This window comes from Nothoprocta perdicaria, unplaced genomic scaffold (assembly GCF_003342845.1).
Source record: "Nothoprocta perdicaria isolate Ctin4 unplaced genomic scaffold, notPer1 scaffold_130, whole genome shotgun sequence".
NCBI lineage: Eukaryota > Metazoa > Chordata > Aves > Tinamiformes > Tinamidae > Nothoprocta > Nothoprocta perdicaria.
In genome coordinates, this window is record NW_020454428.1 from 594,337 (window position 1) to 617,735 (window position 23,399).

The window sequence follows — 23,399 nt, forward strand, 5'->3', positions numbered from 1 at the left end:
GAAATCTTATCTTAAAAAAGCATAATTTAAATTACTAAGTCAGCAAAGCTATGCATTTCACACTAATAGCTAGAGAAGAATCCAGCATGCCAAAATCAGAGATCATTGAGTACRAAAACATTTATCATCATTGCACTTTAATTAACATGAAAAAATCAAGAGATGAATGATAGATACAACTTTTACCTCTCAGAAGGTTCTTCCAGCCACTTTTACTCTTTGCAAAATTTGAGTGACTTCTGGGGTGATCTTGACTTTTCTGCAATTTAACTTCATTTGTCCATGAAAGTTTTTGGAAAATTTCACTCCTCTACTCCTCATTGAATAACACCTCCCCTTAATTTTTCCTATTTTATTTGCATGACTCTCTAATTTTTCTTCTCAGGTACTTCTAGTTTAGCTTTTCTCATTTGGACTGTCACGCAATCTCTCTGAGTCACTATTCTCAGACAGATGAACATCGATGCTGGCATGAACTAAAAACTGCAGAACTAAAAATAGGAGGAAAAAATTGATTGCAAATGGTTAAAGCACATAGTTAAAAGACAAGTTTAAATACAGATCTATGAATTCAGTTAGCTTGGGATGTTTAAAAATTTCTGCTACAGATCCTGGGTGGTAACTGGATCACACCAAAAATCTGGTGTCAATGCACCTGTAAAAATGTTTCCCAAAGACTTCCATAGTGATTAATAGCTACACCTTAGACGACTTAGAGCCCACTTCCACACAAAGCCAGTCAGATAATGAAAGACTTGTGTGTTTTTCATTATCTTATCATTTTGTGCAGTTTTCACTGAGTTTAAAATTCTTTTAGGAAGAACTGGGGTCCTCAAGTTAATTTGTGCCAATACTTTACTGTGGAGTCCGAAGCAGTTTTAAGTTTTTGACATCTGTGGAAGTCAAAATCTAAAGTCTGTAGCATATAGACCAGCTGGTGATTTCAAAGCTAAACAGAAATCCTGTGACTAAACATACAAATTTACGATCCTCCTGTTTCTGAAACTTGTAAAAAAGAAATGAGGAAGACATCCCAAAGTGCTGTTTCCTGTTCTCAAAGTGAAACCAAGAAGACTGTGCAGGATCTCTTTGCCATCAGCCACAGGCTCTTGCAGGAGGCAAGGCGGGATGCCTTGGCTACCCCCCTGCACTCTCCTCCTGTGTGGAGGTATAGAATTACTGGGGAATATTTTGGTGCCAAAGGACTTCCCCTGGGAATTGTTCTGATTAACCTAAAATTTTGTTTTTATAACAGATCAATGACAATAATCAAAGCTAAAGTTCCTGTGGAAATCTTCATGTCATAGCTTTCAGTTATTAAGACATATACATACTACTGCTGACACATCAAGCTTGTATTGAATTCCCACCTCACAAAAATGTAACATGCTGCCTCTGTCAAGCAGAGTTGAAAATACAGGGTGTTTTAAGAATGTTCAGAACATAAAATAGCTTTTCTATATCTGCTTTTAATGAAAAAAAAAATATTGTATGAATAGAAATGGAAGTACAACAAAGATTTTTCAATCAGTCTAGGAAAATAAAGGGATAAATAGCACATGTAAAACAAATACTTTAATTCCAGGTTATTTGTATGTCACAAAACTCCTGTCCCTACTTACAGCCACTTATGTTTCAAAACAGCCCAGAAAATAAGAGCAAAACCTCTATGGTATTTTCACTGACATATTCTCAGTTGAAACTTTGACAGTAGGACTCTCATATTTTTTTTTTCATTTCTGTAAGGCCAAAAAGTACAAAAAAAAAAAAAACAGCTAACTTTTTATGCTTGAGGAAGGAAAATGATCTCATCTGTTTCCTTTCAATTTCATAACTTTCAAATTACTACTGACAAGCACTCAGTTGATAAAAAGCAATTGTGTTGCTTTAATTTTTTAATGAGCAATTTCTTGAATTTTATACAACACTGTAAAGTAGCTATGGGCTCATAAAGCATGTTTGCCACCCATAAGGAGATCCATTTTAAGATAACTTCCAAACGCTTTAGGTATGAGGAAAATAATTAAAAAAATCTTCACCAAACTAAAATTAACATACATGTATTCCATATATTAACATCACCCCTGCTGTATGCCTTAGTATGGTCCAGATTCCCAACACAGAGACTATTTATATCATTTTCTAGTGTGTCCATATCTTCTTAAATTGGAAGAAATATGTTTAGAAAAGAAACCTGATCTACTAGAACATATAATGGGGATAGATTAACTTCAATTATGTTACTTGAAATAAAATATCCATTATATAATGGATGAAATATCCATTATATTAAGCTACTGGCTGGTAAGCATTAAATCAAATATAGACCTCTACATACTCTGTATCTGTAGTAAAGTATTATAACATATTAAACAGACCTTTATTTTAAAATCTCTTTCTAGCACAGGAACAGTCCTGTATTATACTGCCTCAAATAAGCTAGCTGAGAGTTATGAGGATCCCTGTCTTTTTTGATACTGTATTCTGAGCTTTTCCAGTTGTTCTACACACTGCGTCTGGGCCAGCTTCAGTGTTCGATTCTCCTCTGTCAGTTCTGCATACTCCTTAGCCAGCTGAGCAGCATCCATGCTTTCTTTTTCCACTTGTTCCAGCCTGGCAATCAGCTCCTTTCTGATGAATATGAAAAAAAAAAAAAAAAAAAGGTTAAACATTGAAGCACACAAAATTTGAGTAGCTGATATGTTAAAGCTGCACTGTAGGTTGCTAATACGGCATTATCTGTCCTGTTGTGCAATAGAAAACTAATTGAGTCTTCCTTTTCCCTGGAAATAATAAGCTGTCAAAATCTCTGACATGTTTGTTCTCCACTGAAAACAAACCTGCAAAATGCTGACTGCCTTCAAATAGCTGTAATTTTAATTAGAGTCAAACTTGCAGAATCAAGTCCCTAGAGACTGTATGCTAACATTTTGCCTTTATGGCTCATAAGAAGAATAAAAATGCCCATATGGTTCATAAGAAGAATATAAAACATATTTGAAAGCAAAGGTGTTGTTGCTGTTGTTGTTATTTTGTACCTTTGGGTGGGTCTTTTGTTGGTTTTTTTTTCTTTTTTTTGGTTGGTTGGTTGGCTTTATTGGTAGAATCTATGAAATACACCTAGTTTCTTTTTCTCTGCCTTATAGAAAAATGCTCCTAGTAAAGACTAAGCACATGAATCTGAGCTACATGCATTATTTTTGTACCACTTTAAGCACAAGCAGACCTTATTTCTACTGCTAAGGACTACCAAACTGCAAACCTGACCCCTCCTGGTCTTTCTAAGGGCAGACACTCCAAGCTGTGGCTTCTTCCAGGAGGGAGTCACACAGTTCCCTGTATTCCCAGAGCGGACTTGAAGCAGCCCTCTCCTGGGCAGCATCCCTTGCAATGACCTCAGCAGACGTTGAGATAAAGGAGGTCTGTAACAACAGAGTATGAGTAACTCCTGGCGTATCTAATCGCTCTCCACTTAGTTAACCCAGCAGATTAGCCTGGCCTGCGCTTTTCTTCCCTCTCCAACTCAAATCACTTCTTCACCCCTGCTACAGGAAACCTCTTTTAAAAGGTTCTTAGCTCTTTTGATCATCCTATCTCCAAGATTAGTTAATCTTTAACTGTTCATAGCCCTGTGACTTTATTTCCCAGCCATGCCAAAGCAATGATTGTTTGTCACTGGGAAAAGATGCAACGTCCTCACGGCACAGAGCTTTTTCCACAAGCTTTGAAGGGCTCCAGCACTCTTGTCAAGCTGGACCAGAGCTTTCAGACAGGAAATTCTTATAGACTAGTAATTCTATCTCTGCAGGTCACAGAGYAGTCATAAAATGCTAAGTCTTCTATATTTGCATAAGGAAATATGTGTTCTTCAGTGCGACCTTCCCTCAGGACCAGCCTAATCTCGTGCTGTTTATTACAGCTCTCAGTGATAGCACAGTTTGCTTGGGGCTCAGTGGGTTGGCTGCAGTCACAGTGACTACAGCTCAAGGAGAGACCTTGGTACACGCTTTTCTATCAACTTGCTTCCCCTACAAAAGCTGCTAGAAAGAGGAGCAGCCATTACAGGAATTTTAACCTGTCCAAGCGTTGACGCATCCAGATATCCTCCCATAGCTAGACACAGCAGCCTTGTCTTATACCACTTTGGTTTGCGATAGCAAAAACCTCTTCTCTTTCCTTTCTTTAGGTCTATAGTACACTCACCAGGTATATCTGAACAACTTTTCAGGAGGAAATATTAAGGCTRTATTTTTGTTTAGCTGAATTCTATTAACATTTGGCATAATTCAGTCATAAAACCTGTAAGAGGAGGAAGCCATTAACAGGTTTATTTCTCTCTTCTTAGGCCATGCCAGACCAACCAGTTTTCAGATTGCCATGATGAATTGATCTGGCTTAGAAAGTTCAATATTCCAGCTCTTGATAATGGGTTATAGACCACAAAAGTGCAATTTCAAGTATATTTTAGGGAGTAAGAAATGCATTTAAGGATAATCGGACTTTATCTATTAGTTTAATCACTTCAGTCACCTAAAGCTTCCTCCGGAAGATTTCCTGTTTCTTGAAGCCAAATGTGAACTATAGTAGAATTCCTTTGCAGTTTTTCTGCTTCTGCAATGCTGGTCTGAAGGATGAAGCTTTTCCAAACTACAGATTGTTCACTCAGAAGTGTACCAAAAAAAAAAAAAAAAAAAAAAAAAAAAAAAAANAAAAAAAAAAAAAAAAATCAGATACATTCCTCCTTAGTTTTTTTATGCTTATCAAAGTCTTAAGGGAGGTGCAGTGAACACACTAATAAGTAATCAGTATCTTCAAAGCAGGTAAAACCTTTTCCGTTTTCAGTATATGCAAAAGAAAGTACCAAGTACTTCTACTGGAAACGAGCCAGGACTGGCACTAGCAGACAGTGTGTAAAAACAAACAGCTCTGCTAATGAATGTCAATCTGGATTTGATAAGAGCTGTTTGTTTCCAAGTCTGGCTCCCATGCTGCTTTGCGGGAAAAGTCATGCAGCACTTTTTTTTTTTATTATTTTTTTCCCAGAGATTTTGGCTTTCCTATTAAACAAGCTACAAATGGACTAAGATCAAAGTATGCCGGTTTCTGGAGAACCTCTCTCCCAGAAAGCAGCTTCCTTGAACTGAGGTAGTAAAATTGCCCACTTCTGAGTCAGCAGAACCTACTTATTCCCTTCCCATCAGTATCAACACCTGTTTACAGGGGAGGGTGATGTTTCAAGCAAATACTGCCAGCCTGCCACGSAGATCTAAAATTAGAGTACCAGGGAATTGCTAAATGTTATGAATGGTGTGGTTTACGAAGCTCACAAAATGATGAGGACACTAACTAACATTTGCTCCTGATCTCATCTAGGATTTGAACTAGCCCTCAGAGGTTAAAGAACATCCCACTAAGCTCTTGCACCATCTAGACTTTGTTATGGATGCTTAATAAATGGGCCTGGCGCTGTGTAATCCATGTTTTCTGTTAATGACTACCCTGTGTTGAAACATTAACAGCATCCACAGAGTCTTTTCTACTCTGTGCCAACATGCTGGAAGCTTTGAGACAACCTGTAATGTATACTCTCAGCGCCGTTTTTCAGAGATAAAGTGGGGTGAGAAGAGAAGGGCAGGGTGATTTGCATCATAAACAAAAAAACACAAGCCACACCATAGCAGGAAGGAAAAAAAAAAAAAGGCATTGTCTTAGTTAGAAATTACTTTTCCTGTCCTTAATGACTACCTGCGTGGACACTGGGCAACCTTATAGCAATACACTTAATGAATAAATACCAAGACAAGTTATTTTTACTAGCTCATCTCTGCTAACAAATGGAGCAGATTAGAGTTTCTGGAGGTAAGTCTATTTGGAGATAGAGTCCAGAGGCTGTTTTGTGCTTCTCCAGTTGTGGATGTATTCAGGATCCTGCATCTGTGCTGCCATACAGTTCTGAAGGTACAGTTGTACCTTCAAGTACAATAATGYCATAAGGTAAATTCCTTATTCTGTATCTGGCATAGCTTTCATAGAAGGAATAGGAGAGCCCAGCGAGCTGGCTGCTGACTGGGAAGACTGCCTTTGCATGTTCAARGTCTAGTAACTTATTTTTAAAACAATGGGAAATTCTATTTTAATGTAAATGACAGTTTTAACATAATGACACCCTTTCTCAGATACCAGCACATAAAAGGAAAGTTTGGCAGGCAGGTAGAGTCTTTTCTTTGATTGGGAAAGTTTTAATTTCCAATGACTTTGGCAGGTAATATGTATTTTGGATATGTGCAAATTGATGAGAAATCAAGTCTAGAAATATTAGTAAGATAAAGATGTTGTCTTCATGGTTTATATTTATACCTTTTTTTTTCTTTTTTTCTGTTTTTTCTAAAGTATCTGGAAGTCAGAAGACTACTTGCCTCGACAGTGTTGGGAGAGATGGTCTAGACACAATGTGCCTGGAGAAACCACTTGGATTTGGGGCCTTGGAAATACTCCTAGGATCATCAAAGCATTCTAAAGCATAAGGAATGGCCCCATAAATGAAAGAGACATCTCCAAGCATGTCAATGGTAATATGTGCAAATGAAGGAAAATAAATCACATCTATGACAAGAAAAGGAGTGATCCTAAATCAGGCGGTAGTCAAATTATATTTTCTGAAGAGTTATATTAGAATTGTCTGGGAGAGAAAAAGAGATAACCAGCCCGAGCTAAGAATATAAGATATAGCTAGCAACCATGGCAACTCTAATATTTAACTACATAATCCAGGGTCATTATCTAGTAATAGCAATATAACTAGTGCTCAAAATAAACAGCCATCCCATCCCTTTCACCCAAACTTAGATACCCCAAAACATCTGTTATGGAAATACATGTGTGTTTCTGGAACATAAATTAAATTACATTCTGTGACCTAAATGTGGTGTGTTCTCACTTCCACACCCTTTTCTTTCTTTTCTATCATGTCTCCCATTCCAGACTGATTTTGTCCTTCGCTTCACATTTTGTTGGCATAAATGGGCAATGTTTGAGTGAAGAGAACGAAGAGAGCTATGATCACTTGTAATAGCAAAAAAATCCAACCAGTTTTCTTATAAATTCTCTTGACTTTTTCCTTATCTTTATTTTTGAACTTCAGAATTTGGGAAAAAGACATTTTCTTTGAAGCAGATGTGTTTGGTTTTTTTTTACTAAAAGATTCCAGCACCACTAAGAACATTCACATCAGATTAACTTAAATGAATTATTTCTCCTAACCATCAATGCCAAAATATTAGATCAATCCATTTTCTGCTTTGATCCTGATCATCATCATCAATACTTCAAGTACAGTTTTCTGCTAGTAGACTTCACAGGTGCAGCTACTGACAGGTGGGATGTGACTTCCACAAATGAGTTGATCTCTTGRGAGAAAGTTAAGAAAACTGGGAGGACAATCATCCAGTAGCGTTTCTTGTTGCATTTGGTATAAAACGCAAATGGGAAAACACTGCACAACTTGTTATTTATTCACATTATAAGAAATAAAATTTTGTCTTTGTCCATTTTATTGCGTTTAATTTTAAAAATGTTATAGATACCAAGTGTATTAGACATCTGTGAACGCAGATCTCCATATCTTCAAATTCAAATGTAAAGATCAATATACTTGCAACTGTTCCTAATCTACTCAAATTTCAGAAAGCTCCAAACAACTCCACCTTCTAGATTTGATTACATCTATTTTTGAGGTTAAAAACTGCATCTCGTCAGATTTCTTTTCTAAAAGACAAAATGTCTCCTCTTCTGAGAATGGAATATTCAATATGCATATTGTCGCAGCCATCATGAACCAGTCTCAACCTCTACACCATAAACTTCCTTTAACTTTCAAACTGCTATTGTTGAGAATGTTTTTATTAAAAAAGTCATTGATCACTAGACAAAAAAAAAGCTTGCTGACTCCTCCTCTACCACACACATATCCTCTTTCTTTTTAGTATTATATAAAATCAAAGATAATGTGTTCAGACCACGCATGTGTATGTGTGTATATCCAAAGGAATTGAATCCACCTTCCAACTTAAAAAAAAAAAAAAAAAAAAAAACTTGATGAGAATGACACAGTCTCACAAAGAGTTTAGTTTTCATAGGTTTTATGAAAACATGCTTATGGAAAAGAAAGACACCAAGAAGGATGGAAAGGCAGTTTTATGAACCTCCCCCTAAATATAACACACAGGAAAATCTACCTGGAGAGGGACTTCATAAATAGTTCCCAGATAGAGAAAGAACTTCAGTTGACACTTGCACCTTTTTCAACCCCCAAATCAAATAATCACGGCACATCAATCTGCAGGATATTAAATATCCTTAATTCTAATACTTGTAGGATCACTTCTTCAGATTAGGGAACTTAGAAGTGGTGGAAGGTGCTGGACATCCTAAGGTTTAGGCATTTCACAGCCACATAGCATATCTATGCCACAAATACGTAACTACGGGGCCCATAAGAAAAACAGTAAGGGAATTTGCTCCGTTAATGATCTCTCTTATTTTAGCATGTGTTTACTGGGTAGCGAAGTCTATTATACACACAGAATAGGTTCATGAAAGATAGCAATAGTGGAAACTTCCTCACATTGTTCCAGTGCTGACACACACTCTTGGAGTCAAGATAAATGTCAGTTTGAGGCCTTTTAATTCATCCGGGATGACCACAGCTAAGAGGTTCATGGTTTCAGAGGTTGATTAGGGTAGCTTAGAGCTCAGGTGAATAATTCTGTGCATATATCTGTCATACTCAAAAAGCAAAATATTTCTAATTTGACTAGCACCATAGACTGCACAGGCATGCAAAAATGCACACAAAATTTCATTTTTGTAGATGCAAAAGTATATGTCTAGCCTTCAAGAGCCTCAAACTTATTTGTAAATATGCAAAACTAATTCAGGCATATCAATAACAACAATGCAGTTATATTAATACACTCCAAAAAAAACCTACTGCTATTTTTTTGAGTTTATACATGTAAAGCTAAGCACATAGAAGCATAGAATCCTTAAGGTTGGAAGCGACATTTATAGACCACTTAGTCCAACCCCCCTGTACACGCAGGGTCACCTAGAGCACGCGGCACAAGGCTGCATCCAAGCAGGTTTTAAAGATCTCCAAAGAAGGAGACTCCACAACCTCTGGGCAGCCTGTGCCAGCACTCTGTCACCCTCACAGTCAAGAAATTTTTCCTTAAGTTCCTGTGGAACTTTTGGTGCTTCAGTTTGTGGCCATTTCCTCTATTTCTATCAGTGGCCACCACCAGAGAGGCCACCCCATCCTCCTCACTCCATTTCTTGAGGTATTTATACACACTGATCAGATCCCACCTCAGCCCTCTCTTCTTCAAGCCAAACAGGTCCTCCCATGGCGCTCTCAGCCTTAAATCACCAGTTCACATAAAACACCAAATCACATAAATCACCAGTTAAAATTTTATATTCAGTTTGGATWTTCAGGGAGGTCAAGCTTGCATGTTTCCTACTGAAGTCACTGAAGTTACAAAAGACACATGTAAGCAGCTTACTTTAGACAATTAGTTTGACAAATCATTATAAATTTATTTTAATTATCTTCTATATTCAGGTCTTTAAATTCACCAATTAATTTTAATTGGCCATGTTTAATTAGCAAAATATCACATGCAAATACTGAAAGAACTTAGCGTCAATCTCTTTTGGTTATTTTTTTGTTCACCTCTACGCTAATGTGTCAGCAATGGAAGGGGATCTGGCAGTGCAAATCCTCAAGCTAATTCCAACATGTTAGGCAAAGGCTTACCATATTGTGCCTATAGTCATCAACGCCAATAAAGACAAGTCTCACTTTCCCACCCTGTGCAGTTTGGACTGAAGGAGATACCTGGCTATCTTTACTGCCAAGACTATAGCATATCAGCAATTTCCCCCACACCGTGCTTCTGCAGCTGAGGGCTCCCACAGATGCCAAGCCAGCTGAACTGCACAGTCAGTAAACTGCACAGTACTGAGACCACTATGAAACAGCTACAGTGATTCCTCCCTACGCTCAGAATCCTCTCTGCTCCTCTGACTTCTGTGGCCATACATCCCCTCCTTCATTCAGTTTCATTCCCTCTTTCATTATGTACTGCACCATCACAGAAAACTCATGCAATATTTGGTTTTACTTTCTCAAGAAAATCCACAGGTTCACACTGAGGCAACTCTCCTGTAGAAAGGCAACATTGCTTGAAGTCAACCCCAGTGCAAATGTGAAAACAGAAAAGCATCTGAAGGGGAAGGAGAATTTACCTAGCTGTAACTCTTCCTTGGGCTTTGTTGTCTGGTAAATACATTCTCTATTCACTGTCCTCCCTCTCTCTCTCTCTGAGAATGGCTTTGTCAGTTTTTATTTTGTGAAAAGGAACAGGGAGTCAYTGAGTGCACTTTGCCGTCTGAGAGCTGCATGAAAATGGAAGGAGTAGGAGTTTGGGTCATAGTCAAATAAAAAGTCGCCTACTTACACAGTTTGTGAGTATAAACAGAGGCATATAGAATGCTGTTAACTAATTTTAAGTCAAGTAATCTAAACCAAAGTGATGCATGAAATGATTCATGCATTTTTCATTAAAACACATGAGGTTAAGTTGAAAATCCTTAAAACTAAAAAAAGTCCTTAAAACTAAAAAATGGGCTTGCACCAGCTGAACTAGATTTCTGTGTAACAAAGATACACGTGTCCTAGAGGTTATCAATGAAAGTTTTAGAAAAGAGAGATGGATAAAGGAGGGCCTAGAGCTAGGAAAATCCTTAGTTCCCAGTATAGCCTAAGAACTGATGGCCTAGTTGTGACTGTCAGGCACAGCAATATCTTCAGAAACTATCATCTGAAATACACAACTTTAGACTGGGCTTTACAAAGAGAATATGCAACAGGAAATGCTTTGAAGTTACTTACTTTCTTTCTTCCAGCAGGGCAATTTCTTTCTTGACTTCATGGTACTCTTCTGCTATTTTGCAGTGCTGTTTGTAGACTTGCATAGATTCTTTAGAGTCATGACAAGGAGGCAGAGGCTTTACAAACAGAAGAAGAAAAGAATAAATACTGCTTTTGAATGACATATTAGAATAAATGCATCAGTTCTGTGATGATGACTTAGAGAAAATTCTTTTTAACTCTCATTGCAGCATCTAGCCTAACAGTCCGAGTAACAGCCTTTCACAGAAGAGATAAACACTTTTATGTATAAGAATATGCATTAACCTTCAAAACTTATTAGTTTTTTCAGAACTTTCCTTATAACCTTGTATCCTCAAGTATACCTGAAAGATTGTTCAATAGAAGATTTCTCCCTTACCCTGCTCTTTCTCTCTTATAAAAATGTTAAGGTTGGTTCACTGGTCATATCCACATCTACACTGTAACATAAAATGTAAGAGCATATTCTCACTGTAAAAGCTATACCACTAAGCAGAATGGTAATTTGAGTGCAAACAAGCTCTTATTTTCCAGTTGTGCAAGATGAGAAGGAAAGATATGGAAAGCTATTGACTATGCTTTTTTTTTTCACAGACAAAATGCTTTTCTCAGCTTAATACCAAATGGGACAGCACATGAATTTGAAGACTGAGGATGGGATGCTGATCCTGCTGGACTCAACAGAAGTGGTACTGCTGACTCCAGTGAAGTCAAGATTTCATGACAGGTTCAATTGTTGGAATGCCACAATCCAACATACTTAGTTAAGACAAATGATATGAGAGTTAAATGTTGCATTTGCCCAGTGTTTTGATTTTCCATGAGATGTGCAAATGAGAGTTAATAGTAGAAAGAAAACAACAGTAATTAAAAAAAAAACCACAAAGGGAGTGACTTGACTATCTACATCAGAGTAGAAAGGATATATATCTTTTAATGCACACTGAAGGTAATAAATATGTCAAAGAAGCCACTCTGCCTTGGAATTCCCCATTCCTCTACAGCTAAGATCTTGAAAAGATAGTCTGGTTAATTGTCAGTGTGTTTTTTGTTCCTTAAGAAGAATGTAACTTAATTTAGGCTTAATATCCGACTGCCACATTTTGGCCATAACACCTTCAGGAAGTATAGTATTTTTAAATGATTAGCTGTGAATCAATTGACTGTAAATGAATTCCAAATAACATGCTTGAGCCATCTGTCTGAAGCAAAAGGAAGCACTTAAAATAGTTGCTTTACTGCCCAGTTAAAGAACATCCATTTGCTTTTCATGATACAAGTGAACAATTTCTTCTTGTTGTCCTACTTTGACTCATATTTATAGTATAATACTGCAATGATACTGGTAGAAAAAGAAAAAAAAAGCACAAGGTCTTGGACATTTCCTGTTTCTGAACTTGCAACCCTCTGTTTCAGTGAATTTAAATTTCACTAAACATATTCAGAGACAAGGATTTATCCCATGGGCAGGGCATCAATAAGCAGATGTAGCTAGTATATGGAGCTTTGCAAATACTTGCATATGGTACATAGTTCCTCATGGATAAATTGAAATAGACACTCATTTTCCAAGTTTTGAATTTAAAAATGCTGACAGAATTGCTTTATGGAACAGCTCTGGATAACCTCAGGGAAAGAGCTGTCCGTTACTTGGTGAAGCTGATTCCTAGCAAAGGAATATTAGTTGTATTTCAATGGGATGAGCAATAGCACCATCCATATAGTCACCCAAATAATAAGCATAAATTTAACAGGACAGAATATAGAAGAAGTCTCAGTGCTCTAATCCGAGAATGCAAGGGTGAGCCAAAGTAGCTCTGGTATCTACCAGAGATCAGCAAACAACAAAYGCATCACAGTAAAACAATTTTGAACAGTATCCAGGGGGAAAGTCCCTAAACAGTGATCCTTTCAAAGAGAAAATAATTGGTTTTGCTTCCAACTTAGTTTATGCAAATCTAGCTGTTTTAAACCATTGTAAAAATTAAAGCAGCATTCAGTTTCTATATTCCATCTTCCCACTCAAAAGTTATATTTAGAGAGCTAAAAATTATCCAGTCATGCTGAGACTTAGTATCTAATTCCCACTTAGAACCAGTTGCTGACTTTCAAACCCCTTCCTCTCATTGTTTCCTCTTCAGTGTCATTTTTTCTTACATTAGTATTTTAAGGTTTTCTCTCAAAATGAACTTGCAACAAGAAACAGTCATTTACTAATATTCTTTTCATATAATTTTGTTTCAGTCTTGAGTGATGCTATCAAGTGCTAAATCGAGAACGTTTTTCACTCTGTAAAGCTTCCTGTTTACCATGTAAAAGTTAACGTTACATTTTTACTTTAAAATGTAAATTTGATTCTGATTTATTGGGAACAGATGACTGATCATTTCGGTTTGCTTTCTTGAAAGCTTGAAATTTCTATCAGAGGTTTTTGCAGATAATACTCAGATAAGTAGTATTTGCCCCCCAGTGCATGAAGCAAAAGCTTATGTGTTCCTTATGTAACAGATTGCTCAATTATAACGGCAAGAAAAATGTGGAGATAAAATACTCAATTTTCTTCTGCCAAACAGAAAATATAAAGCAACACATAAGCACAGACAAATTATTTTACCCATGTCTTCCAGCCTACTTTTTGAGATAAGCAAGAGTACAAAAAATTAATGACACATCTGTCCTCATCTGGAGAAGCATTTTCAGAAGATGTAGGGTAAAACTCCTTAAAAAACATATGCAGAAACAAAGACAAAACTCTCTTGTTTCGAAGCAGTAACCCTAGCTAGTCAGCAGATATTTACAGTGTTATTTTCACAAAAGAGAGAATAACAGAACAGTAATAATTACTCATCTAAATAGAGTTGGGAGGAGTCTACAAAACCCTTGAATCTTGCTATCACAGGCAAATCCTTGGATTCATGGGCTTATTAAGTTCTACYTTAGAACAATTTAAGTCCCCTGACCCAGTCAGAAAACTGTTTCAAATCCTCACCAAGGACTAGAAATCCCAATTTCCACTTAGATTTTATTGAAGACAAGTTTGTACATGTCTTTCCTGTGCCAGCATCATCCTTAATTTAAATAGCTCTTCTCTATCCTGACTGTTTTACCTCTGCGATGTATTATATAATTCTCAAGTCTACATCTTGGTAGGTCAACCAAGCTACATTCCTCTCATCTCTCCTAGGTGACATTTCCACTCTCTCTAGACTATTCTATCTGTCTGGTTCTGTCCCCTATTCCAGCTTCGATATCTTTTTTGAATGCCTATGACCAAGTCTTACATAGTATTATAGATGCTACATGGGTAGCATTCCCATTCCTTTCGCATTCCTTTGGCATTCATTTGGCATAGTAGCATTCCTTTGGCAACTCACCTCTGGCAGAAAAAAAGAAATGGAATTCCCAGGCAGAGTGATTTTCATGGATGAAGCCTGTCTTCTGTTTTTCAGAAAGATTTTACATAGGCAACTAATTTGAATATACCTGAATAAATGTCTGCTTTCAGTTTGTAATTTTTCACTCAGAATCTAACAAATACAATTTCTCCTCAGTACCACCCCGGCTTGCTACTTCATGACACATCTCACCCATCCAAAAATTAATATATATATAAAAGCATACTCGCTACATAAGCAAAAAGCCCCGCCAAAGAAAGTTATATTTAATGGCAACAGTTGCTACTTTTAATCCTGCTTATTTCAGGCTTCAGTGTCATCCACCCTCATTTTCCTGTACTGGCAAAACGTGTGTGCAGCATCTCTGATTTTCTTCACCAAGCTATTACAAAAGCTTTTACTGATACTACTGGTTTATCCTGTTTTCCCTTATTTTCAGCATGGGAAAAAAATTTCTGTAGTTTACCAAATAATGCACATTTTGACAATCTTTTTTCCAGAGTCTAGATACTAAGAAACCACTGTTACAGTCTTCTGCAACTGCAAAAGTGCATATATATATATATATATATGCATATGAGTACATACATATAAGTACATATATGCATATGAGACACACACACTACTTGTTTAAAATTTTATTTGGAATCAGTAAAGAAAGAAGTGGAAAAGACGCTATGAAAAGACATTTTGTAGAGAATAAGAGAGTCTGAGCTTACCTGGTTTTTAAGACAGGTTGAAGGAACTGTTCTAATTAAAATCTAGCAGATATCTTTTTTGGTTTTTTTTTTTTCAGTCTCTTTATTCACTTCACTGGCATGACAAAGTGTATTTTGCCCTTTTTTTTTTTTTACCTTCACATCTTAATATCAGCATTCTGTACCCACACATGTTCACAGCTGCACTASTAAGTTCTGTGTAGTCAATAGAATTACCTGAGTGTCCAAAAACATATAAACACTCTGTTTTTTAATGTACTGGGGTTGTTCACATTTACTTTTTGTTTCTAGGCTCTTTGAAACAAAAAAATCAAAGTGTGAAAAAAAATTAAGGTTTACAGAAAAATACTGTGTCATGCATTTTTGGCAGCTGAACATGTGGACCCATCTAGAGGACAATCGTCAGCATTGGTCTAATTAAGTGCTACCTCACTTTCTGTAGACTTGATTATTTGCAGGTAAACAAAGTCCATTGGCAATGCTTTGCACATGCCCGTGTTAATTATATGACCTTGTGTACTCCTCCACCATGAGAACAACCAAACTATACCACGCAAAAATGATAACTACACATTGCAACCAGGTCTTGTTGAGCAACTGCAAACCATCAGCTAATCTCACATATCTAGTCTAGGAGATCTGTAATCTATTTCTGAAGTTTATTACAAAAATAATCATCTAATCATCTCTCTTCCCTCCAAATATTTCAAAGCAGCAGATGGAAGAAATTGGCAATTTTCGTCTTCTTTATGAGAGATCTTCCATTCTTTTTCTAATCTTAGTATGGTGCTCTTAATCTGTCAATAGGTAGGATTTACATAACCTAAAATAACATTATAGTAATCACAGTAATATTAAAGTAGTCTTATCAAGTGCATAGGCCATGCAACCTAATTCCAGGCTACCAAGACACTTYGGAAATTCTCTTAGAATTCAATACATTTTCAAAAATACCACATATTATAAAATACAGTATATATTTTTTTAGCTTTCTAAAATTATCTGTATGTCTCTAGAGAGGTTATTGACAGCAAAAGTGAGATTTCCATTATTCAAATTCTAGAGTAAACAAGGTTTCTGTTAAATGTACGTGTCACATATAACAAACTGGCCCTTTCATAACATAAAATATCTTCATTGCTTTTTTTGTATAGAGATTTCCAACTGAAGCATGAAAAACATTCCCTTGACTTAATAAAATGATATGATAAATGACCGGAGCACCTTCTTTCTTGCAGCAATTTTATGGTCATCTAACTCCATTGATTTCGGAAGATTTATAGCACCAAATATGATATAAATGCCTCTATCAAGCTCATGATTTCATGCAATAAGGTGGCACGGAGTTATAAGACTTCCTGTGCTGTATATGAGTTCTTTCTTATTCAGTCTGAAATTCTCAGCTGGAATAAAGAGTTTCATAGGAAATAGAGAGAGAACTGAGCAAATCACAGGAAATGTTGGAACAGGAGAGACAAAACACAGGACTAAATAATGTAGGCATTTAACACGGGATACCTTCATCTATATTCAGTGACCTAAACAACAAGGCCTGAGATGCTGATGTAGTGTCTAAATATAGCAAATAACCACGAGTAGACTGTCTGTCAGGGAGGCCACTACCCAAGTGGCAGCTAATCAAAGAGGTTCCTGCCAAGGCCAAGGCCAACTTTTACATGGGGCAAAGGTTAACTTTTCCCAATAACAAACTGACAGACATAGTGAGCGTGGGCACTGCTCTGCACTTTTGACTTCATTAGCTACGCAAAGGGGAGGAAAAAAAACACTGAAACTCAAAAAAGCAAGTGCTTTATCCTCATTCAAAGTGCTGCTCCTCAGTGGGAAAATTAAAAAAAAAAATAGAAAGAAAAGATTGAAAATGAAAGAAATCAGAAGAAATGATTGTATTAATATGATCTTAGTTTTACTTGGGCATCTTAGGAGCTGCATTATTTTTATTAATCCTGAGAGATCTCTCTGCAAAAGAGACTAGGCTTTTATTGTACATAGTTTAATTTCTTTTATTCTAATGTATAGGGATTCTCTCTGAGGTGGCTCTACATACTATTTCTTAAAAATAAGATAAAATTAAAAAAATGAGTTAGAGATGTTATTTTCTTACAAATTATTTGCCAGAATATCTTCCCCTAAAAATAGCATTGAGAAGGTAACATTTTCAATCTSAGCGTAGTAATCCACACAGTAGATCAGAACGCTGGACTGATCATTTTTATTCTTCGGAAGGAAGCTCTAGCTTTCTGCTGTTAGGATTGTCTTCTAGCAAGAGCGGTTTTAGAGCATTACGTATTTGCAATTAGTCTTCCAGAAATACCTTCTCTCAAGCTAGTTCCACCTCTAAGCCTGCAAAGTTGGCATCAGTGCCTTGAGAGCAGGTTTCACGACCCAGGCAGGGGGAGGCTGCAGTGAACTTTCGCCCTGCCATTGGATACCAGTGCCTAGGGAGCAGGCATGGTAGGCTCGTAGTAGGAAAACTGGGAACACTAGGTAACGCTGCTCAAACAGCCAAGTTGTCTGCCAGGGCCTAACATAGAAGGACAAGGGCTTGAAGCCCAAAACAGAGGTGCAAATTGCTTGAGACTCAGGCTGTGGTCTGCTGCCTGCATGCATAAGATTCTAAGGCTCCCATTTTCCAAGTCATTCTACGAGCTTACATATCTTTCAAGCCACTTTCAAAATCCATCCCAAAGATCAACTAATTTGGGCTCTTCATTCTTACAAGTTTTGAAATCTTCCTCTGTATGTTGGAGCGCTGGCAAGTTACCACATTTTTTTAAGTGCATACTATTATATAGCCACCTACCAGGCATTTATAGTTACTTCTTTAAATAAAATACTAATGCCTTTGATTGTATTTACGGCATGGTGATGAAAATCTTGTGGGTCTAGCTGTGATATTTTTATTATGAAAGTATGTACCAGCACTCTCACAAATTCCAGCATTTCAAACTGCTGTGCCACAGCTGATTAAAGGGCACATTTACATGCAACCTCATGTGTGCTGCTTTATACTGGCTAACTTTAGGGTAGAGAAAAGCGTGGATGGAATGACAACGGACTCCACCATTCAATACTTAGACAGGTCCTGCTAAAGTCCATGTGGTTACAGTTAAATATCTATTTAATATGGGAGCTAGATCGTTTCAAGACTGGTTGGTTACATTAACATAAATTGCAACCACATGCGATACAGACCTGACATAGCATTACCAGTTTGGATCACAGTAATTAAAATAAAACAAAACAAACAATAATGTAAATAATAAGAAAATGCAACTAGGTAAATTATAACTTTGTTGCAGCTGTTGGGTGTTTGAAACATTAAAGCAGTTTACATATGATGCAATAATATTAAACAGTTATAACTTTTAAGGTGTGATCCAGACTAACAAAAGCAGAGAAATTCAAGTATTTACTGCTAAGGCAGAAAACCCTGCTATCACAGCATCAATTCAGAACCTTGTGTTGATACAACTACCTCAGCTTGAGCATAAAGGCATCAAAATATAAATGAACATATAAGCTTGAAAAGCTAAAGGACTAACACTGACTTCAGAGTGGCTGACTCAGCCAGATCCGTCTCATAAGTTATCCTTTGAACTCACTGCGAAAAAGAAAGTTTCTGAAGGATAATAAAAAGAGTATTATCTAAGTCAAAATCTTTCATTGTTTCTTTGAATTTATTGTCATCTTGAGATCATGAAGGTAATGGAAAGATTTAGGCTTCTCTTGAAAAAATGCTAAGTACTTAACAGATCAAAAGAGTGTACTTAGTGGAATTGCTCTGTGTGCACTTAAACTCTTACTGAAGGGCTATTATTTATCCAAAGGACTTGAATGCTTCCAGGGCAAAAATTTCAATCTATCATGAAAGTACACATTTACAGAGTACATTATATATTCCAGAAATGGGTTGTAAAAGTCTTAATAGAAATCATCATTTTGCCTGTAAAATATCGACATCTAACACTGGTAATTTTGTTTTTMCATACCAGTGTAGTAGTAATGATAATCATGCTTTGCTCTTTCAGAGCCCTCATCACCCACAGATCTCCATGTTCTTTAACAGAGAAGATAGAAAATATTAACCTCATCGCACAGACAGAGATGCAGCAACTTCTCCAGGATCACACAATCTGTCACTGACAGAGTGAGAAAAATAATGCAGTTTCTTGAATTTCAGTTCAGCACTTCAGCCACGAAACAGTATTGCTGTTCTCACATTTATTTCTGCTGAGGGAGAAWATACCAATTGTCCTTTGCTGTGCTGGAAGGTCAGCAGAACGAAGAGACGAACACAGAATCATTATGGTTGGAAAAGTCCTTTAGGACCATCAAGACCAACTATAAACCAAATGTACTTCCCTCTTCCCTCAGTGCAGATCTGAATTAGCTGTTCTCCCGTTTAATCTTGCCCAGCTATGCCCAGTGAAGGAATCTGCCTCTATTCTCAGAATTTGAGGGAGAGAACGAGTCTCTGCCCTTCTCAATTCCTTCTCCTTCTCCTTTTGATGAGAGCAACAGGAGAGAAAATAAAGTCCTTTAGATCAGCAGCACTCCTGTATTGTCTCKCTAGTTGATGGGGACAGGAAGGGTGACATCACTGGACAACATGGTCTGCTAATGCCATTCTCACTTTACACTCAGGAAACAACTGGCTGCATATTGAAATATCAGAGGAAGTCTAAATGCTCCTGGGACACAGATGATCTGAAGTACCYTGCAATGGCCAACAAACACTCCAGTATGGCCACAGAGGAAAGGGAAATAATCCCTGGATACAGGCCTGGCTCTGAGCCCGCTGAACCACAGAGTTTCCACAGACTGACGTCTCACTGAGCAATGCACCAGGGCTTCATCTTGCTGCTCCAGCATCACACAGCAGCCTGGTCACAAAAGCATTCACCTCTTCTGCCCTGAAACCACTCGGGTTGCTGGTTATGCAGAGTAAACTAAAGTAGCTCTGAGGATGTTATTATTTACAGTGGAGATTAAGCAAGATGAGAGATAAGATGTCACCGCAAAATATACCTCTACACTCTCTTGGAATGCTTCAGAGGAAGGTTATCGTACTGATCTTCACAYAACCTGCAGGTGTTAGCATAGTATGCCTGGCTCATACCTTCTCCCATTGAAAGYGAACAGGAACTGTTCATTGTATGGCAATTGTTCCTGGCCAGGTTTTGCATAGTAATTATAAAAAATAATTTTTAAAAAGCATGTGAGTCTTTAAAAATAGCCATAATTTTCTGCAATTGGATTAAAAATGTCAAATGATTGTTCTGCAGCTCTTGAAAGAAAGTTGTTTCCTCATATTGGAATGTGAAGTCTCAAGAAATGTCAACAATTTAAAGAAGTAATACTGAAAATCCTATCTCAATTTAACATTCAGATTTTTCTAATACAACAAATGTAATTAACATGAAGTAGAAGGGTAATTAAAAATTAATAAATACATACACACAAATAAACAAGTTTACCTGCAGCTGCTGATCTAGCTCTGGAAAAGCCAAAGAGAGGTCATTTTCAGGAGAAGCATCATCTAAAAGGTAAACATGAATTTAGAAGCTAATATCTACTAAAAAAAAAGGCATTTCAAATTATCTGTTCATGTAGCTGTACATTCAACACATCCATTATAGTATCAGGATCCYTCAAATACCTTTGCATTATGCCTACTTTTCTACACTTCAGATACTTTAATAAACTCCTTAGAAATAAGAAAATGTTTAAGTGTTAAAAAGTCAGAAACTCTACTTTGTACTGTGGTGATTAAGAAGCAAAACAAAACCAGTTACAGGAATACAGCATGTGACAATGTGAAAAATAAAATAAAACAAAGCAAAACAAAACAAAACAGCAAATTCAAACAGTCTTTCTTGTTGAGCTGTCTATWCAGTACAAAGAATTAAAGCAACTTGGACAGACAGCATCCTGCTGTCACAGAGGTCATGACTTCAATCAAAGGGAAAAGCCCCATCACAGTACAGTGGCTTAGTGGGGTTAAAACAGCAATAACATAAATGCTTTTCCCCACCTTTCACAGGCAACCGCAAAAAAACAGACTGGCAAAGCTGGAACTTGAAGCCTGTTGCCTAAACAGACACGTTTAGAATGGTGAAACACCATAAACCACTTCATGCTGTAAAGAAATGTCTTTACTATGACCTGTAGATAACTCTCCGTACGTGACAGGCTCATTTCATTTGTGACAATCCACCAAACTGTGCTTTTATTTTATTTTTTTATTTTTAGCACAGGCTTCCATTCCCCAGCAAGGTGGGACAGAGTGTGCCAGTTACGTCAGCGTTGTGATGTGGACACCTGCCCACTAGCAGTTGGACGGGGATCAGAAATATGAATCATGCTTGGTAGCGTCACAACCGGCCACCGCAATAYTTCTTACTCAGTGACTTTCACGCTATCAGTTTTGCATTGGATTGTGATGACTGCTGACGTATCTTACTACAGGTTATGGGAGGTAAAGAGAAGGTTACTATGAGCTAGCTTACGCAGTCAATTATTTGTAATGGGCCAAAATTAAACAGGGATGTCTCTCACAGGAGAAAACTGATAACGTATGTCACATCCTGCAAACTACCCTGTGCTGTTGGACTTGTACACTACAACAAAGTCCCAAAAAGACTAAAAGAACCATATGTCAAAGCAGTATCCCTCATATTCTTAATGAGACTGGGATCTACGTTACGGCTCAGATGTATTTTCTCTCTTTACCCTGCCACCAGTGGTCACACAGAAAATTAGGCTGGGGGAAAAACTGAAATAAGCCATCTTGTACTACCATRAGCAAACATACTAGCTAATTTACAGTCCAAACATTATCTCAACTAGTTGGGCACCAGGGAAAAAAGCTATCCTCAGGCTCAGTCTGTATGTTGTTGTGAAAATCAATGCAAACCAAAAGTCTTAGGAAGGGATTCTTGGAGAAGAAAAAGATACAGGGAGGTAGAGGCAAAAGCGAAACAACGAACTTCTGCAGAAACCAAAGTGAAGTACTATGTCTTTTGGGGCAGGATTCTTGCCCCAAAACTAACAATTATTATTATCCCTCACTCACATACTTTTTTTTCTATACCTTGTCCCAAATATTTCCCTTCTGGAAAATAAACTGTTGTAATTATACAGAGTTRTATCATCATGATATGAAAGTGTTTATCTTTAAGTTGCTGTTGTTTTCTTGTACAATATTTAAAAATAGACGAATATGCTAAAAGAAGAAAGATGAATCATATAGCAGGGCTAAAAGGAAGGACGGAATAAGACTCAGTTGGACTGGGAGCACAGCTGCTCTACAAATATTTGGCTGAATACTTGTTAAATATTCTGACAGCGATACTGGACCTGAGTCGTGGACAGCAGTTAAGCTGATATTTGTTTTGACAATTCCAGCAGTACAACCCTTGGTACAGGACCAGTAAGAAGGGACATTTGATGATTTTAACTTAATAGAAACAAGGCAAAAGTAACCCCAAGAAATTTTGAAGGAAAATTAGCTTTTTTTCCTCCTGAATCATCTATTAGTAATAAAAAGAAGTTAAAGCTGTATCAGGATATTGAAAAATATATTTTATTACCTTCAAAAAAAGAACCAATTAAAAAAAAATCAAAAGCTTGGGAATACTTTAAAAAAGATCAAATAGAGAAAGAAAGTATTAGAGAGGAAATCCTTTCAATAAGCAGATGTTCCCAGCTTATTTTCTGAACTCCAGTGACTGAGTCAATGGTACTAAAATTAGAACATACTGGTATCCTAACCATTGTGGCATACCATAGTACATTTTATAATGGGCCTGCCCTAGCATCTATTGAACAGCTGCTAGGGTTTTTTTTAGTTTTGCTAGTTTAAGACTTATTTGAATCGTATGATGTTCTGCACATCAGATAAGCTGGGGACTTTGTCGGCTTGAAATTTTTTTGAGTTCCTAATTCTCTTAGGCTCTTCTGAAATTCTCAGCTTAACTATTTAGTCCACAAAATGGAAATCTTTAACTGCAAGCTTGTTTCCCACAGAATAAACAAAAACTTTCCTCACAGCTTCCAGTGAAATAAATTACTTCTTCAGGTCAGTATGTATTTCAGTTTTGTCCAAATAAGAAACACAGCAATGACAAAAAAAAAAAAAAATCATTTGGCAAAATTAAGTACATGCTTAGGTTTCACAGAGAGGGAAATGGCAGCAATCAAAAAAAAAAAAAAAAAAAATCATTTGGCAAAATTAAGTACATGCTTAGGTTTCACAGAGAGGGAAATGGCAGCAATCACTCATCTCCC

At 37.0% G+C, this 23,399-nt stretch overlaps 1 protein-coding gene across 2 annotated transcripts in view; it reads right to left on the reverse strand.

The window, feature by feature from the left end:
* Window positions 1-2,098: 2,098 nt before the first annotated feature.
* MAP3K7CL (MAP3K7 C-terminal like) overlaps window positions 2,099-23,399 on the reverse strand; it is a 29,784-nt gene continuing 8,483 nt past the window's right edge. For both annotated transcript variants that reach the window (XM_026033668.1, XM_026033666.1), the window contains 3 exons: window positions 20,588-20,649; window positions 10,955-11,070; window positions 2,099-2,631 (listed from right to left, as the gene is read on the reverse strand). In XM_026033668.1, the coding sequence (XP_025889453.1) occupies window positions 2,451-2,631; window positions 10,955-11,070; window positions 20,588-20,649 (359 nt within the window). In that variant the 3' untranslated portion in view covers window positions 2,099-2,450. The remainder of the gene's footprint in view (window positions 2,632-10,954; window positions 11,071-20,587; window positions 20,650-23,399) is intronic.